The following is a 19,394-nucleotide window of genomic DNA, read 5'->3' on the forward strand; positions in this document are numbered from 1 at the left end:
AGCAACTAAATCCATGCATTACAACTACCGAAGCCCACACACCTAGAGCCACACTCTGCAACAAGAGAAGCCAGCACAATGAGCTCGCGCACCACAACGAAGACCCAGCACAAACAAAACTAAATGAATAAATAAAATTTTAAAAAGAAAAAGCATATGGACAGATGTATGGGAGTAGAAACAGAATGTAAAGATCTTAGTATTACATGTTGCTGTTGTTGAGTCGCTAAGTCGTGTCTGACTGTTTGGGACCCCATGGACTACAGCATGCCAAGCTTCTCTGTCCTTTACCATCTCCCAATGTTTGCTCAAACTTATGTCCACTGAATCAGTGATGCCTACTAACTCATCCTGTCTTACATGTTAATGCCTACCAAAGAACATCCATCACAGAAGAGGCACTTGTAGACAGTAGGCCTGTGGATGTCAGCTGGGGTCTCAGCAGCTGCAGTTCTCAGGCTCTAAAGAGCTGGCTCAGTAGTTGTGGCACATGGGCTTAGTTGCTTCAGGGTATGTGGAATCTTCTGAGAACAGGGATTGAACCCGTGTCCCCTGCATTGGCAGTGGATTCTTATCGACTGTACCACCAGGGAAGTCCTGCCAGAGCCTTTTCTTCAAGGCTCCATCGACAATGAGATGACCCCTACACCTGCACGGATTCACCTAACTCTCCACCACTCATCATTGCATGGGAGAAAATGAATGGAGGAGTCTGCTTCTCTGGTTTTAGCCTCTTGCTTACACCATTGCAGTAAGTGCTTAATGGTTTAGCTCTTTCATTTTTGGCTTATTTTATTGATCAGTTATTCAGACATTTGACAACTTAGCTCTTTCCCAACTCAGCCATGTTCCTGACACTGATCTGTTATATACTGCACCCCCAGAAGTTTCAACTCTTATAGAAGGATAGGGGGCCTTTTGAATGCTTGACTAAGGCTCTTCTGTGGAGCCTAACATGGTCAACAACCACTGCAAGATACACAGTGCCCATTAGGTAGAATACAAGGATACAGGAGGTATAAGGAGTGACCAGCTCACCATCTCTTCCAACAGTCCACCTGGGAAATTAGTGTTCCCTTCCCCACAGAATGAGACTGTGAATCTAAAGGTCCTGGTTCCCTGAGAGTACGTTCTTCCACCAGGAGACACAAGAGAGCCCCATAGAGACACAATAGAGCTTGAAAGACACAGTAGAGCTTAAAACTATAGCTGCTGTTCTGCCACTTCAGGCTCCTCATGCCAGAAAGCAGGAGGCATGGAAGAGTCAATACTGGCAAGTTTTGTTGATCTGACTGGCAGGAAGAAGGAGGGCAGCTATCACACAGTGAGAAGAAAATGTCTGGACGTCAGATCCAGTAGGGGTGTCTCCTTGTATATCTGCTAAGCAGCTTTAGCCATGGCCTGAGAAAGACACCAGGACCAAAGGCTTACGCCCTCAAGTACAAAGTTCTGTATCACCCCACCAACTCAGCTTCAGCTGCAACGGCTGTCTTTCATTCTACTAATCTTCCTCTTGTAAGTTTCTCCAAGAAAAGTGCCAACCAGGATCCTGGAAATGCTGTTCCCAGACACAGAATTACTTGCTATATGAAAGCAAGTGGATCTAAGAGATGCAAGCATGGGCTATAGTGGATGCTGTGATGTGCCACCCAGACATCCTCTTCAGGACCTCATTCACCACCAGCTGAGGGAGTGTGGCTGTTAAAGACTCACAGCAACATCCCTTTCTAGGAAGTGCCCTTGACTGAAGGAAGGTGCTTCATTTAAAGTTAACACTTCTTCCCCAAGGGCAGCCTGTATTCAATGACTGCTTGATACTGGGGCAAAGGCCCAGTCCCCTGCCTTGATCTGGGACGACTCTGAGGGCACATCTGACCTCCAGGGCTATCTGTGGGGTTGACTGAGGTTCAGCTTCTGCCTCTTCCTGGTTGTGCTTTCTTTAATTCTACTAGGTACTGACCCCAAAATCACTCCCCCTTAAACCTCCTGCACAGAAATCTCTTTGTCAGTGCATTTCTGATCTGAGGACCAAGACAATGGGGAAGATGTAGTCTCAGAGTTCCCCCTCTAGGCAGAATGAACAGAAGAGCATACCCTTGTATAAACCACAATGAAATCAATGAAATCCAGGTTCAGTACAATCCACTGAGATATATTTACTGAAAGCTAGTAAGCTGCCCTAGGAAACAGGATATATGTAAAACCTAAATGTGGTCTCAGTTATTCTTTTTAAATTGGCAAGGAGGGGAAAAATTGCAATGGAACTACCATAATGCCAGAGACAGTGCATCATTTTTCTGGAGGACAGTTTAGCAACACCTGTCAAGAGTATTAAAATGCTTTTCCGTTTGACTCATTAATTCCTCAGAAAATTACCTAAAGACTTAAATAAAATTTGTAAAAACATACTACATGGATGAATTTTATAGTAATCTGCTGCTGCTGCTAAGTTGCTTCAGTCGTGTCCAACTCTGCATGATCCCAGAGACGGCAGCCCACCAGGCTCCCCTGTCCCTGGGATTCTCCAGGCAAGAACACCGGAGTGGGTTGCCATTTCCTTCTCCAATGCATGAAAGTGAAAAGTGAAAGTGAAGTTGCTAGATAGCCATTAAAATAATACTGAAATATATTTATCAACTGAAAATGTTCATGACATATTGTTGAGTGGTTAAAAAAAACAGCTGTGCAATAATGTGTTTCACATGGAATAATACACATCATCAAAATACTAACCAATAATATTTGTGTGATACAATTTGGGGTGGCTTTTATTTATTCACTTATTGTATTCCTCTGCCTTTGTCTGTTTCCCTCTGAATATGTATTACTTGGAATTGTTAAAATTATAATTTACTGTAAAGAATAAATAATTTTTTTTTTTTTTGCCTCCCAATAGGTTTTCTCAATAGATTATCCCAATAGGTTATACTTTGGCCACCTGATGTGAAAAGCCAACTCACTGGAAAAGACCCTGATGCTGAGAAAGATTGAGGGCAGGAGGAAAATGGGGCTGCAGAGGATGAGATGGTTGGATGGCATCACTGATTAAATGGACAAGTCTGAGCAAACTCCGGAAGATAGTGAAGGACAGGGGAGCCTGGCGTGCTGCCGTCCATGGGGTTGCAAAGAGTTTGACATGACTTGTGACTGAACAATGAACAATGATCAGTTCAGTTCAGTTCAGTTCAGTCACTCAGTCGCGTCCGACTCTTTGCGACTCTATGAATCGCAGCACGCCAGGCCTCCCTGTCCATCACAAACTCCCAGAGTTTACTCAAACACATGTCCATCAAGTTGGTGATGCCATCCACCCATCTCATCCTCAGTCATCCCGTTCTCCTCCTGCCCCCAATCCCTCCCAGCATCAGGGTCTTTTCCAATGAGTCAACTCTTCGCATCAGGTGGCCAAAGTATTGGAGTTTCAGCTTCAGCATCAGTCCTTCCAATGAACACCCAGGACTGATCTGTTTTAGGATGGACTGGTTGGATCTCCTTGCAGTCTAAGGGACTCTCAAGAGTCTTCTCCAACACCACAGTTCAAAAGCATCAATTCTTCGGCACTCAGCTTTCTTCACAGTCCAACTGTCACATCCATACATGACCACTGGAAAAACCATAGCCTTGAGTAGATGGACTTTTGCTGGCAAAGTAATGTCTCTGCTTTTTAATATGCTATCTATGATGAGGTTATCTAATTTTACAGAAAATATCCTAACTAGAATCTCCCATTTCAACTTTCCACTTTTATATCACTTTACACTTTGTATATTTTGTTATATTTGAATTTTTCTACAATGTATATTTACATTCATAACCTGCCTTCATCATTAGGTTGTAAGTTTCTAAGAGCCCTATCTACAGAAATGTCTGCCGACTGCAGGACATCCCAACACACTGATAACTGAAGGACAGGATTCCTACACAGAGCCGTAGTACAGAAGGACCCAGTAGCAGCACAAAACACTATAGCCCTTTGTTCCTGTTGATTAAAATATATAACAACAACAACAAAGCCCACACACGCCACACACCCTCAGAAACTCTAGTGGAAGTCATGCTAGGAGTCAGACTAGCTGTCCTTACTGCCTCCCACATACCATGCAATGCAATACTTTCTGGAACATTGCTATCAGTCACAACCCCTGAAGGGAGCATGGTTTTGTGCTTCCTTTTTTTTGTTTCATTTAATTATTCAGAATAACCTGGTGGACTTGCATTCAGATCAGAAGATCATTTCTTGAGTCCATGTGATCTGCTTGTAAGTGCCTCTTATTCTGAGCTGCCTGTCAACCCACCAGTCTGCCAGGGCCAGGATGAGTCTACAAAGGCTGATAAAAGATGGATGACTAGCCCATGATGCCTGCATAGCCTGCCACAACTGCACATGAAGAGTATGAATCCCTTTTTGTCTTGAAGAAAGTGTTGTGAAATTTCCTTTCTCAATTTAAAGCCAAGAAGATGTGTTTGATCTCTTTATGAAACACTAGCTAATTACCAGAGAAGGCAATGGCACCCAACTCCAGTACTCTTGCCTGGAAAATCCCATGGATGGGGGAGCCTGGTAGACTGCAGTCCATGGGGTCGCTAAGAGTCAGATACAACTGAGCGACTTCACTTTCACTTTTCACTTTCATGCACTGGAGAAGGAAATGGCAACCCACTCCAGTGTTCTTGCCTGGAGAATCCCAGGGATGGGGGAGCCTGGTGGGCTGCCGTCTATGGGGGTCACACAAAGTCGGACACGACTGAAGCGACTTAGCAGCAGCAGCAGCAGCTAATTACTGGGCTAAACCACAACAGAAAAAGTTTACCTAGTTGAGGCTCAATAGCAAGAAGGAATGAATTCTATCCAAGTCTTCAGTATGCTCCACTTCAGTCTGGCCCTGTAGAAGGTAAGCTCCACAACAGACAGCCACAGTGGTATCGCTAATACCTTAGTACCGACACATAATAGGTATTCATTAAACACTTGTTGCATGGTTGAGTAAATGAATGGATGGAGCAAAGTTTGGGGACTGCTGAGATTTTTAGGGGTACCAGGTAGCTCTGTTACACAAATAACTGTTTCCCACTGGCAGACGATACCCTATAATTCTGAAGTCAGAACTTAACCCATTTGCCTTGAGGTTTTTATTTCACTTAAAATGAAAATGCCCTGTGCATTGGTAAGAGAATTAAAAATTTTAAGTCTGTATTGAATTTGTTACAACACTGCTTCTGTTTTATGTTTTGTTTTTGTGGGTCATGAGGCATGTGGGATCTTGGCTCCCCAACCAGGGATCAAACCCTCATGGCAAGGCAAAGTCTTAACCACTGAACCTCCAGAAAAGTCCCCAGTAAAAGAATAAATTGGTACAACCTTACTGAAAAGCAACTTGGCAGTTTATGAAAATGGAAAATATTTTCACTGTCACCTAGGACCAACACTTTCAGAAATTTATCCTCCAGAAATACACACATACAAAGAGGTTGATTGCATTATTGTTTCTAATGGGGGGCAACGGGAAGCAAGATGGGGGAAAAAAAATCCTAACCTAACCTACATACCCATATGTAGAGGATTGATTAGGGGGAAGCAATTTAACCACTGACTCTCCTCTTCCACCAATCAAAGATTCTCTGTGATCTTGACTCCCTCTCTCCTCCAAGGTGCTTCTAAGAGGCATGAGCCAGTGCCTCAGTGGTGACAACTGAGACACCTGAGAGGCTCAGGTCAGGAGGCACCAAGCGGCTCAGAGCCTTCATGGAACTGGAACAAGAGACTAGGTAAGGATCTGAAGGGGTGCCTAAGAGCATCTGATATCATAGCTGTATTGTTTACAACAATACTTGTCTTTTAGAGATACATATTGGAATATTTACCAAAAAAATTGTATAATGTCAGAAATTTATTCCCAAATAATTTGGTGTCAGGAAAAGATGGGTTATAGATCCAACAAGACTGAACTTGGTGAGAGATACATGGGGTACATATTTCTATTTCATATATTTGGAATTCTCTATAACAAAAAATTTTCTTATGAAAATGTGCTCTTTGGTTTCTTAGGAGATATTAAGACTTCCCAAGTTCCCAGTTTTAATCAGTCAATAAAAATATTTGATATCAAGCCAAAAGATAACCAACCTAATCAAGGCAGAAAACTACATATGCCAACTGGGAGATGGAATGTTTCCAGCATTCAGAGAAAGGAGACAGAACCATAGGCTGGGAGGCCAGAAAGCCTCATGGAGAAGGTGGGACAGTAAGGAGACAGGTCTAATCATAATGGACACATATCCCCTGTTGGCAAGGGGTCTCTGGGTCCCTGGAAATGGGTATGCCAGCCACCTCAGCCCTATCTGGATCCTCATATCAGGAAGTGGATTCCTGGAACACTGGTGTTTGCTCTTGGGTTGCCTCAAAACTTCTGAAGACATGCCTTGGGCCAAAATTTCTCCCAGGCACATGTCATACCATTCTTGGTCTTTCCTCCCAAGTGGCAGTGATGTTTATGAAGCCCTTCATAACATCCATCTTCCACCAGTCTCCAATGGGTGGTCCTAAATACAGCTAAATTGCAGACCTCATTCACTTCGGCAGATGGTGGTGTGCAGTTCTACAGTGTGGTGGGCTAACCAACCTTTACTGGTACAGAGCAGGCAGTACAGTGGGCTATAGCAGTTCTCTTTGGCTAAGCACTAATAAGAGTACTCCCAACAAGGTTACACACACACACACACACACACACACATTACACCATAGTATGTTTACGTTATACAAGTATATTTTTATGGAAAATACTTCAGAGACAAACAGCATTACAGTGAATCAGTACTGAGGAGGGTTAAATAGAACATGAGTATGATATCTATTAATAATATATGCCAGGCATATTTGCACACATTATGAAGCACTTTACACAAATTATCTCTTTTTTAATTGTATTTATTTTTGGCTTTGGTGGGTCTTCACTGCTGTGCATGGGCTTTCTCTATTTGCAGCAAGTGGGGGCTACTCTCCAGTTGCAGTCTGAGGGCTTCTCAGTGTGGTGGGCTCGCTTGCTGTGGCGCACAGGCTCAAGGGTGCGTGGGCACAGTAGCTGCGGCGTGCGGGCTCCAGAGCACAGGCTCAGTAGTTGTGCTAAGCACATGGGCTTAGTTGCCCCACGGCATGTGGAATTCTTCCAGACCAGGGATTGAACCCACGTGCCCTGCATTGACAAGCAGATTCTTAACCATTGGACCACCAGGGAAGTCCTATTATCTCTTTAAATCCTTACAATGACAGTCCTACTGGCAGGTTTTATTATCATTCCTCAGATAAAAAACTCATTATAAATTATCTTATTTACTCTTTATAACGATAGTGCAATTACCAGGTTCCATTGTTGCCCCACAGAGAGGTGAAGTACTCTGCACGGAGAGTTTAAGTGTACTGCACAGAGAGGTTAAGTCACTTACAGAGTGGAGCCAGGACTCAAATCCAGAGCCCAAGTGCTCAACTGCTGAGGCTATGCCCACAACTCAAAAATTCTGCTTCAGGTGCAACTGGATCCTGGGGCAAGGCTCCAAGTGAGTGCTCCGTTACTGTACACACTTTTGTAGAGCAAAAGACTTCCCCATATTTGCCTTTTGAGGGGGACAAGTAGGATCAGCTAATGCCAATTTTCTTGGGGAAGGGTTGTATGCAGGGAAGTTGCTAGCCCATCTAGTAACTGTACAATCCAGAACAAAGTTCTCTTAGTCCAGGGTGATTGGCTGGGCTGATAGAGTCTGACTAGATTTCAGCATCCCTGGACCTTGGCTACCAGAGATGGTAATCCCAGCCGTGGGAGTGCAAGAGGGGGTCACAGGAGGCCTTCATGGAGTAAGAAGCACTCATTCCATCACAGATGTTGGGGGCCATGTGGTCTCCCCTCTATCCCTGAGTTGCCAGAGGGAGTAACTGCTGACTGGCTCTCTCTCCCTGCACCTTTGCTCCAACAGTCAATGGTTTCCAAAGCACCAAAGCCTATGTGAGGGCCTCTCACCCCAGACAGAGCAGAGCAGGTCTCTGTAGCCCAACTCAGTAAGCCACCACTCATTCTGCTTCTTGGGCTCCCAGCACACTCCCCTGCAATCTAACTCCCATCCCCTCTACCACCTTGAAACCCCTTCGGCCATGGTCGTCTCTGTCCTCCTTGACCACTCTGCGGCCTTCGCTAATGACGATGACTGGCTTACAGCCTTCTCTTTTGGTTCTTCTTCCTATTTTTTTTTCTTTTTTGGCTGTTCTTTCCCAGCCTCTCTCATGGCATTTTCCTCCTTAGCCTCCTTTTAAATGTTGGTGCTCCCCAGGGCCTCATGCATGGACCCACCTTCTCTTTCTTCAGATGCTGTCTGGGTGATCACATCTATTACTGAGCCTTCCCTAGCGTCTCTTCTGAGGAGTCCTCAATCTGCTTCTGTTGCCTAAATCTTTCTTAAACTTGAGAAGAAAAAAAAAAAGTGAATTTCAACAAACTTCTGCTTATACAATTCTTTAAATAAAAAAATTTTTATTCTTTTTTATTTTTTTTAATTCTCTCTTTTTTTCTTTGCAAATTCTTAACCACTGGGTTACCAGTGAAATCGAGTATTTTCATTTTACACTGCTCTTTAGATACACATTAGCCAAAACCTTAGAGGTCAAGATTTAGGTCACTCAATATCCAGAAATATCCCCCGCAAAACACTTAGCAAAGCCTATCCTTGTTGTAAAACAGTTAGCTAAATCACACTGTTTTATTAGGGAAAAAAATCCAACTTTGTTTTTCAGTTCAAACAAAAATGTTAACATTGTTTCAAGAAATAGTCTTAAAAACCACTGAGAGACAAAATACAGAACATACTTAGTAAAATTAATGATTAAAAACAGTCAAATTGATATTAAAATAATACTGATATAATTCAGTTCAGTTTGGTTGCACAGTCATGTCCAACTCTTTGTAACCCCATGGACTGCAGCACGCCAGGCTTTCCTGTCCATCACCAACTCCCAGAGCTTGCAAAAATTCACATTCATTGAGTCGGTGATGCCATCCAACCATCTCTTCCTCTGTCGTCCCCTTCTCCTCCTGCCTTCAATCTTTCCCAGCATCAGGGTCTTTTCCAATGAGTCAGTTCTTCGCATAAAGTGGCCAAAGGAAGTTTCACCTTCAGCATCAGTCCTTCCAATGAATACTCAGGACTGATTTCCTTTAGGATTGACTAGTTTGATCTCCCTTGCAGGCCAAGGGACTCTCAAGAGTCTTCTCCAACACTGTAGTTCAAAAGCATCAATTCTTTAGCGCTCAGCTTTCTTTAGAGTCCAAGTCTCACATCCATACATGACTACTGGAAAAACCATAGCTTTGACAAGATGAACCTTTGTCAGCAAAGTAATGTCTCTGCTTTTTAATATGCTGTCTAGGTTGGTCATAGCTTTTCTTCCAAGTAGCAAGCATCTTTTAATTTCGTGGCTGCAGTCACCATCTGCAGTGATTTTGAAGCCCCCCAAAAATAAAGCCTGTCACTGTTTCCATTATTTCCCCATCTATTTGCCATGAAGTGATGGGACCAGATGCTATGAGTTTAGTTTTTTGTTGTTGTTGTTGTTTAGTTTTTTGAATGCTAACTTTTAATCCAACTTTTTCACTCTCCTCTTTAAATTTCATCAAGAGGCTCTTTAGTTCTTCTCTGCTTTCTGCCATAAGGGTGGTGTCATCTGCATATCTGAGGTTATTGCTATTTCTCCCAGCAATCTTGATTCCAGCTTGTGCTTCCTCCAGCTTGGCATGTTGCATGATGTACTCTGCATATAAGTTAAATAAGCAGGGTGACAATACACAGCCTTGATGTACTCCTTTCCAATTTGGAACCAGTCGGTTTTTCCATGTCCAGTTCTAACTGTTGTTTCTTGACCTGTATACAGATTTCTCAGGAGGCAGGTAAGCTGGTCTGGTATTCCCATCTCTTGAAGAATTTTCCACAGTTTGTTGTGATCCACACAGTCAAAGAGGTGGCAAGAATACACAGAAGAACCATACAAAAAATATCTTAATGACCCAACCTCAATGGTGTGATCACTCGCCTAGAGCCAGACATCCTGGAATGCAAAGTCAAGTGGGCCTTAGGAAGCATCACCAATATAATTAAATTACCAATTTTTATAACATCTGTAAAAACAGGAATACATTTATATGCTGTTTCTCTTTTCTTAATTTACAATAATGTAAAGTAAATATAGTCAAAAATAATGTTATTATATAAATTGAGAAGTCTAATGAAAGTTTTAAATATTTTTGCAGTAATTGTGCTTGTGTATAATTATTTGGAAAAAATTACATAGGAATTATATAAAAACAGGTAAGGGAATTTCCTGGCAGTCCAGAGGTTAAGACTCCACATTTCCAAGGCAGCAGGTGCGGGTTTAGTCCCTGATGGGGGAACTGAGGATCCTGTGTGCCATGTGGCACAGCCAAGAAAATATTTGTAAAAATAAATAAATAAAATTTTTTAAAACAGATAAAAACTGCCATCATTGCCTCTTCCCTCACCAGTCCTTTTGCCGTACATCATGACTAAACTTTTCATACATAAGTAACTAAAGAGGAAGGCAAATGACTAAAAAGGCACTTAATCATGTACTGCTAAAAATGGATTGGTCAGCAGCTAACATATAATTTTATTTTGCTCTTAGTTTGCTAATAAGACTATATATTAAATATTTTAAGAGGATTGACTTTCTTTGGAGGAAAATATTTCATACTATGAATATATCATTGATAAATATATTATCGAATATTGTATACCACCTAAAATAAACCATGTAAAATACAATTTAATCTACTGGTTTTATTCAAAATATATTGAAGTGTTAATAAGCCAGGGAAATATTACAATTAGCTTTAAAAGATTCAGTATTATGAACCTGTATTGCTACAGTCCAGCATAATATATGTTTCAGGAAAGAAGAGCCCTTATCTTTTAGAGAGTCTTTCTGAAATATCTACAAATGAAATAATATGAAATCCTTTTGAAGGATTTCCTTCAAAGACATAAGGGAGTGGTAAGAATTGTACTTTATCTCTATGGTCTTCCTCCCAAACCCCCTAACTACAGTCTAAACATGAGAAAAATATCAGACAAATCCCAATTGTGGGATATTTTGCAAAATACCTGAGCAGTAATCTTGAAAACTATCAATGTCATCAAAACCAAGAAAATTCTGAGAAAGTGTCAGACCAGAGGAAACTAAAGAGATACAAGTGAATGTGATATGGTATTCTGGGTGGGATCCTGGAAGAGAAGAACATTAGGTGAAAACCAGTGAAATCCTGGAGAAGGAAATGGCAACCCACTCCAGTATTCTTGCCTGGAGAACCCCAGGGACAGAGAAGCCGGGTGGGCTGCCATCTATGGGGTCGCACAGAGTTGGACACGACTGATGTGACTTAGCAGTAGTAGCAGCAGTGAAATCCAAATGAGGTATGGAGTTTAGTTAATAATACTGTACTGAAATTAGTTCTTTAGTTGTGACAAATGTACTGTGATCATGTAAGATGTTAACAATAGGGGAAAATGGGCATAGAGTATATGAGAACTCTGTACTATCTTTTACAAGACTATTTAAAAAGACAATTCCAGGGACTTTTGGGTGGTCCAGTGGCTAAGAATCTGCCTACCAATGCAGGAAACATGGGTTCAGTCCCTGATCTGGGAAGATCCCACATGCTGGAAGGCAACTAAGCCAGTGAGCCAAAACTGTTGAACCGAAGCTCCGCAACTAGAGAAAGCCCTCATGCAGCAACAAAGACCCAATGCAGCCAAAAATAAATAAAGAAAAGACAATTTTAAAATAAAATTTTTAAGGTACCTCCCTGGGAGTACAGTGGTGAAGACTCTGCTCCCAACATGGGGGACGCTGGTTTGATCCTTGACTAGGGAACTAAGATCCCACATGCTGTGCAGCCAAAAATAAATAAATAAAATAAAAATTTTAAGATAATCATTATGGAGAGGGAAAAGCAGATGGGGTATATGGTTGGGACAAAATTGGCCACATGTTAGTGGTTCCTGGGGCTATGTAATGGAAGTTCATTATACTTTTCTGTCTATATTTATTTATGATTGAAATTATTATAAGGTTTAAAAAATACATATATTGTGTTGGGGGGTCCTCAAAGCCATCCACAGGTTCTATGATTTGCTAGGAGGACTCTTGTTATTCAGTGGTCCAGTCATGACTGACTCTTTGCAACTCCACTGACTGCAGCATGCCAGCCTTCCCTGTCCTTCACTATCTCCCAGAGTTTGCTTAAACTCATGTTCATTGAGTCAATGATGCCATCCAACCATCTAGGACTCAGCATATAATCATACTCACAGCTATGAATTTCTTTTGTTTATTATAAGCTTTATCTGAGTTAAATATAGAAAACAATATACTTTTATTTGCAATTTAATGATGCAAGTTGCTATGGCAATCTAAAATAATTTACAGTAATTCTTTTTATATTATATATCATATTATCCTTTTGAACATTATATGTATGTAAGGAATAAAGCTAATCATTTATGAATTTTAACAATAATCAGAAAATTTTCTTTCAAAAAACTTCCTTAAGTATGATGCCAGGTATAAAGCTCATAATTACCAAAATATTTATATTAAGTGCATGAGCCCATCATTAAATAAAGATAAATATCCTTACAGTGAAAGCACAGAGAATAAAATCAGCAAAGGGAAAAAGCACAGGGGGCAAGGTTCAGACAAAACCCAGCACAAGCTTCCTAGAGTCCTCTCCCTCTGAAGTCAGACAGAATGCACTTAATTCCTTCCCAGGATCACACATGTCTGCCAGGGAAGCTCAACTGGAGAAGCCCAGTGCTGTTACTGAAGACTGGTTACATAAGCACCCTCTGCCTAGCACATGTCAAGATTCCAGACTCTCAGAAAATATTCAGCATCAACCACATTGTAAAACATTTTAGGCAGAGTGAGCCATACATACCATTTAGGTAAAGTGTAATATTAATGTAGGGAAATATTTAGCAGTCAAGTTCCTAAATGCAAACCAAAGGCCAACCCGGCCAGCAAGCCTTTATAAGGATAGTCTCAGGCCTAAACACACACACATACGCATACACACACACACACACACACACACACACAGAGGCATACCACTCCCTGATACAGCACAAAGATGTTTTATAACTCACATCCTCCTCTTCTATGGAAGGTACCTCCACAATACTCACTTGGAGACCCCATCTCCTATTCTGGTCTACCGGTGCATGTCTGAAGGCAGGAGGGAGAACCTGCGAGGTGTGGAGGGCCGAAAAGAACAAGTTCCAAGATTATCTGTGGGCATAGCCATAAATAAGCCTGGAACTCTGCACTTTTGTTCTTTGCTTTTTTCCTTCTGTAGGTGGTACTTAGTTCTGAGAAGTCTACCTGGAGAAAGAGAAGAAAAAGAAAAATGGAAGAGAAAAGAAGGAAGCCTTCTGAGAGACTGAGAGAATCCCATCAGCAAAATGCTCCTGGATATCTCCTGGATCCATTCTTATGCCAGTGCGGGAGGGTTGGGAATATCATAAAACAGGTGAGTTTAAGGTTCCTGCTGGTGAGGAATTAGTCAGTGAGGTTAAATAATTTGTCTAAGGACACACATGAGTGTGTGGCAGAAGACTCAGACCCAGGAAGTCTGACTTTTGGAGTTCATGCTCTCAGCTGCTGTATTTGTTGTAACTATTTGCTTTCTCCTAAAATAATTGTAAATGAGGCATTAAGTTCATGTGATTTTAAAATATGCAGTATCCCCAGAAGCCACAAATGATTACCGACATTCTAGCTCTTCCTTGTTTTCAGTCAGAACCATGTAACAGAATGATTTCTGGGTAATTACTGGGCAGTTCATTCCTAACTTTTTTGGAAAAATCCATCTATGAAGCCAGAGGTCAGCAACCCAAAGTCTCCATTTTTAATTGTGTTGCAGCTTATGTGAAATCAGTTATGGCTGAGTATAATCCTTTACATCTCATAGTTTTGATGCCTTTAAGTTTGAACCAGAGATTCTCAAAGGACCCTCTGGGGGTCTCTGAGATGCTTTAAGGAGGTTCATGAGGTCAAAACTATTTCAAAATAATAATGGGGTATTAATTAATTTAATTTTTATTAAAGAGATTTACAAAGTGCTGAACAGTATAAGTCTTACCACTACATTTGTCCTATTTTGGAAATACAGTTTTCAGAAAATATTTGTTAACATGTAATGGGTTTATTGTTATTTAAACATGAATAAATATTTAGAAATTCTTAATTTTAGTTTCTCAGTAAATAAGTAGATAAATGTCAATAGGTATACCCCATGTAACTATCAATAGATAAACCCCATGTAAACAAAAGCTCTTTGGGGGCTTCCAAGACTACAGAGGGATCCTGAGATCAGAAACTTTGAGCACCACTAGTTGTACCATTGGAGAAGGCAATGGCACCCCACTCCAGTACTCTTGCCTGGAAAATCCCATGGACAGAGGAGCCTGGTAGGCTGTAGTCCATGGGGTCGCTAAGAGTCGGACACGACTGAGCAACTTCACTTTCAGTTTTCACTTTCATGCATTGGAGAAGGAAATGGCAACCCACTCCAGTATTCTTGCCTGGAGAATCCCAGGGATGGGGGAGCCTGGTGGGCTGCCGTCTCTGGGGTCGCACAGAGTCAGACACGACTGAAGTGACTTAGCAGTTAGCATAGTATATACAAGTGGTGATGTTCTGTGGGCAGGCAGATCTGGAGCTGGTGAAGAGCTGAGGGATACAGATCTGCAAGGGTTCCCAACCCCTTCAAATGAGGTAATACACACCATTGGATATACTATGGTACACAAGCAATGAACTTTTTTGTTAAACCTTGTAAACGTCTTGTGAATAGGGCCTTCAACTTATGTGTGTGTGTGTTAAAAGAATGACTGTAGCTTCTATTATCCTGTTTGCCATTAAAAATTTTTTTTTTCCTTTTAATATACTTAGAAGCCTCAAAAGATAGAACTAAGCCAAGTTTTTCATAATTTTTGGAGGCCCAAGAAAGATAACTGGTTGGTAGTACACTTTTGAAAATTCATCAGCACCCAGATCTTGGTGAATTGAAACCAAGGGAGTGGAGGGCCTCGCCCAAAAGAGCTCCTTTAGGAGAAAAGACGGTTCTAGAACCAGCACATTTAAGGGACTCCCTAAAGAGCCACCTATAAAGAGGGCTGATTAAAAATGGCTAAAGATATAGGAGAAAACAAGGGAAATGAAGTCGGGGAAATATGGCCACCAAGGGGTGGAAAGGAAAGTCAGGAAGACACAAGTGAAGACTGCGTTTGTCAGAGGAATTAATCAACAGCGTCAAATAATCGCTGATTTTCCCCGGTCAGCACCAACCAGAATAATTCTGCCAACTCCCCTTTCTCCTTTCCCCCTGGTATTGTTTATACATCACTTTTAACTCTTTTTACAGGATTTTAACCGGTGGTTTACAGTTTATGTCCTCCAATTGGATGGCTCCAGGAGCTGATGATGGACCGGCAGGCCTGGCAGGCTGCGGTTCATGGGGTATCCAAGAGTCCGCTACGACTGAGCCACTGAACTGAACTGAACTGGATGGCTCAAGCAGGAGGTCTGAATCTTACTCATTTCCCTTTCTAAAGCCTTATGCCTCCTGCTCAATTAATATCACTGAAACAAGTCGAAGAAAATTTGAAAAACCACCCCCGACCCCACCCCTGAACAAAGATCTTATCTTTCAACCTCCAGCAGCCAAATTTCCCTGGACACGACCAACTGCGCAGGCGCAGAGGCAGACCGCCCAGCTTTCTCAGAGCTTTGCATTTGGCGCGAAATCTCCGCTCCGTGGGCGGGGCTGAGAGAGAAGCCGCATTCATTGGACAGGTTTGGCGCGAATCCCGGGGCTCCTGAGCCACGATTGGTTCCGGCCTTCCAGCGAAGGGGCGGGACGGAGGCGGCGCGCGCAGAGCGGCAGCGGCGGAGGAGAAGCAACTGTAGTGTGGCGCCAGCTGCCCTTTAGCGTTAGGCAGATATGGATCTCGCTGCAGCGGCAGAGCCGGGCGCCGGCAGCCAGCATCTGGAAGTCCGCGATGAGGTGGCCGAGAAGTGCCAGAAACTGTTCCTGGACTTCTTGGAGGAGTAAGTCGGCGGTCGCCCCTTAATCGCGGAACTTCCCCTCCCGACTTCCGGAGTCTGGGGCCGCCTAGGGCCTCGCGCGCGTTTGGGTACTGAGGGGTCGCGCGCCTTGGAGAGCGGGCCCCGGGGAGGAGCCTGGGCCGGGCTGGGCTGATCTCCAGGGTTGGTGAAATTCATCTGGAGCCCTTCCTCGGGCTCCTGCCGTGTGCTGTGTCCTGGGCCGAACGCTTAGGCCCGTTGTTCAGCCCTCACAGCCCGAAAGGCTGGTGGTCGCGTAGCCCCGGGTTCCCTGTGCGGACGCCGAAACTGGGTGGGAATGAGTTAGTCGTCCAGTTAGGCCGCACGGCTGAGTCGTGGGGGGAGGCCGAACTGGCTGGGGAATCCTGGCGGGGACCTCATGGGGTCCACCGAGGGCCAGGCAGCCCTGGAGCCTGTGGAGGTGAATGTGCGGGAATGAACCTGGTGCTTGACAGATGCTCGGGTTAGGGGCCGCCCTGCGTTGCTTACGACACTGAACGCACTCCCATCTCTCGCTTCTTTCCCTTCCAACCCCCCAAATCCCTCTTTTCTTTCTTTCTTTTTTTTTTCCCTTTTTTTTTTTTTTTTTAGGCTCCAGGCATCTCAAACCGCTTCTCTCTGGCTGGCAGCCACTGCCACCAGTTACTTTTCTTAGATCGCGCAGAATATCGCTGCTTTCCCCTGAGTATGGACTCTACCGCTTCCAGGAAAAAGTGGAAGCACTTTGGAATGAGTTAGGAAAAAAATTTTTATAAGAAAGAGCTCAGCTTTTTAATGTGATCATTTTTTGCATTTGTAGTACTCTTCGATGACATCCTTGGCCTGAGATTCTGCAATAGTCCTTAAAAAATTATATACGATTTTACTAATATTTAGAAGCTCTACTAAGTTGTCAGCATTAGTTATACTGAAGCTTTAAAAAATTAGCACCATGTCTTATGAAAATACTTTCCATCATTAAAGTTTCTTGTGGCTATCCTTAGGGACCTTAATGACTTAAGTATCTTTAAGCATAACATAACAGGAAATTCTTTTGTTGTGGTGGTGGTGGTGGTAAAAACCCGTTTTAACCTTTTTTAAACATAGAGTTCACTGATGTTAAGTACATTTGCCTTGTAATATAGTCATCACTAACATCCATCTCCAGAAGCTTTTCTTCTTTCCAAACTCTGCACTCACTAAACAATAATTCACCATTCCCCCCACTCTCCAGCACCTGGCAACCACCTCTGTTTTCTGTCTGTGAATTGGACGACTCCAGGTACCTCAGACTTCCCGTTATACAATATTTGTCCTTTTGTGACCAGCCTACTTCACTTAGCATAATGTCTTTGAGGTTTATCCATGTTGTAGCATGTGCCAGAATTTTCTTTTTAAGGGTGAATAGTACTCATTATTACGTTTCATTTGTTTACTCATCCATCCATGGACATATGGGATATTTCCACACTTTTACTGTTAATGGTTCTGCTGTCTTAATAAAATTCTGATATACTTAATACCATAGTTTATATTTCCCTACTTTTCATAATATTATTCTCTGCCTGATAACTATTCATCCTTCAAAGCCTAGTTAAAGATTCATAGCTGTTTGTTAAACTCTATGAACCTTTCAGGCAGCACTGATCCTTTCTTCCCCTATGGTCCCAGGCTGCCACTTTCCATTACCTCTGGTTGTGTATCTACTGCCAGCTATTTCATCTGAATGTGAATCCCATGCTTAATCCCACCTAGCCACCATACCATTTTACGAAGGTCCTCAACTATGTTTGATATTAACAAATAATATAGTTACCTTCACTTTCTTGCAGTTTGCCTTGCAGCTAACTGCTGGGCACAATGATGAATAAGACAAATAATCCTTGTTGAGAAAAAAATGTTAACTCCCTCTAAAAATACCAGCTTTCATTTGCCATTCCTTATGAAATAAAGTCCAAATACTTCACAGCTGCTCTTTCTAGTTTCATCTTCCACAGCCATTCTGTCATCACCCACAGTCCTCCCATATCTTTCCTGACTGTCCCATACTTGGAAACATCTGTAGCCAGTCTATCACTCATTTTTCCTTTCAGATTTTTTAAAAGTCTTTCCAGGCCAAATTCCAGTGCCACCTGTTATAGGCATAAAGCGTTTTTAGGTGTTACTGTTAGGCAAAATTAGTTTATATGCACCTGTCATATATCTTTCACCTTTTGTTTTCCTTTATGTGGAAAGAACACTTAACATGCGAGCTACCCTCTTAACAAAATTTTAACTGTACAATGTATTGTTCAGTAGATTCTGTTAGAACTTATCGATCTTGCTTCACTAAAGCTTTTTTTTAACTTTCATAATTTTTATTTATGTTTTGTTTTTAATATTGTGTTAGTTTCTGCTATACATCAACATGAATCAGCCATAAGTACACACATGTCCCCTCTCTCTTGAACCTCCCTCTCACCTCCCACCCCATCCCACCCCTCAAGGTTGTCACGGAGCACCAGGTTTGAGCTCCCTGCATCATACAGTAAATTCCCACTGCTGTCTGTTTTACATATGGTAATATGTATGTTTCACTGTTAACTCTTTCAGTTTGTCCCGCCCTCTCCTTCCCACACTGTGTCCACAAGTTGTTATCTTTGTGTCTCCATTGCTGCCCTGCCAATAGATTCATCAGTACCATCTTTCTAGATTCTGTATATATGCCTTAATAAACAATGTTTGTTTTTCTCTTTCTGATTTCACTTTGTTTAATAGGCTGTAGGTTCATCCATCTCATTAGTATCGATTCAAATGCATTTCTTTTTATTGACTGAAACTATGCCTGTAATACCTCCACATTTTCCTTTTCCTCCAACCAACATTCCACTCTTTGATTCTATGAATTTGACCTTTTTTTTTTGGTCTTCACCCCATGACTTATGTGATGTTAATTTCCTGACCAGGAATTGAACCCCAGGCCCACAGCAGTGAAAGCACAGAGTCCTAACCACTGAACTGCTAGGGAATTCCCAAATTTGACTCTTTTAGATACCTCATATAAGTAGAATCATGCAATATTTGTCTTTGTGTGATTGGATATTCATTGGAAGGACTGATGCTGAAGCTGAAACTCCAGTACTTTGGCCAACTGATGCAAAGAACTGTCTCATTTGAAAAGACCCTGGTGCTGGGAAAGATTGAAGGCAGGAGGAGAAGGGGATGACAGAGAAGGAGATGGTTGGATGGCATCACC

At 42.3% G+C, this 19,394-nt stretch overlaps 1 protein-coding gene and 1 long non-coding RNA gene across 2 annotated transcripts in view; one reads left to right on the plus strand and one right to left on the minus strand.

Annotated features, from left to right (window-relative positions):
* Positions 1-8,120: 8,120 nt before the first annotated feature.
* On the minus strand, positions 8,121-15,846 carry LOC139038075 (uncharacterized). Its single transcript, XR_011491005.1, has 3 exons — positions 15,770-15,846; positions 13,240-13,435; positions 8,121-8,446 (listed from the first exon to the last, which is right to left on the minus strand). It is a non-coding gene; the product is annotated as an uncharacterized lncRNA (long non-coding RNA).
* A 134-nt stretch (positions 15,847-15,980) lies between these two features.
* The window catches only part of MCM6 (minichromosome maintenance complex component 6), a 35,286-nt gene continuing 31,872 nt past the window's right edge, over positions 15,981-19,394 (plus strand). Inside the window, exon 1 of the mRNA XM_020886166.2 lies at positions 15,981-16,165. Within this exon, the coding sequence (XP_020741825.1) occupies positions 16,059-16,165 (107 nt within the window). The 5' untranslated portion in view covers positions 15,981-16,058. The remainder of the gene's footprint in view (positions 16,166-19,394) is intronic.

Source organism: Odocoileus virginianus, chromosome 13 (assembly GCF_023699985.2).
Source record: "Odocoileus virginianus isolate 20LAN1187 ecotype Illinois chromosome 13, Ovbor_1.2, whole genome shotgun sequence".
NCBI lineage: Eukaryota > Metazoa > Chordata > Mammalia > Artiodactyla > Cervidae > Odocoileus > Odocoileus virginianus.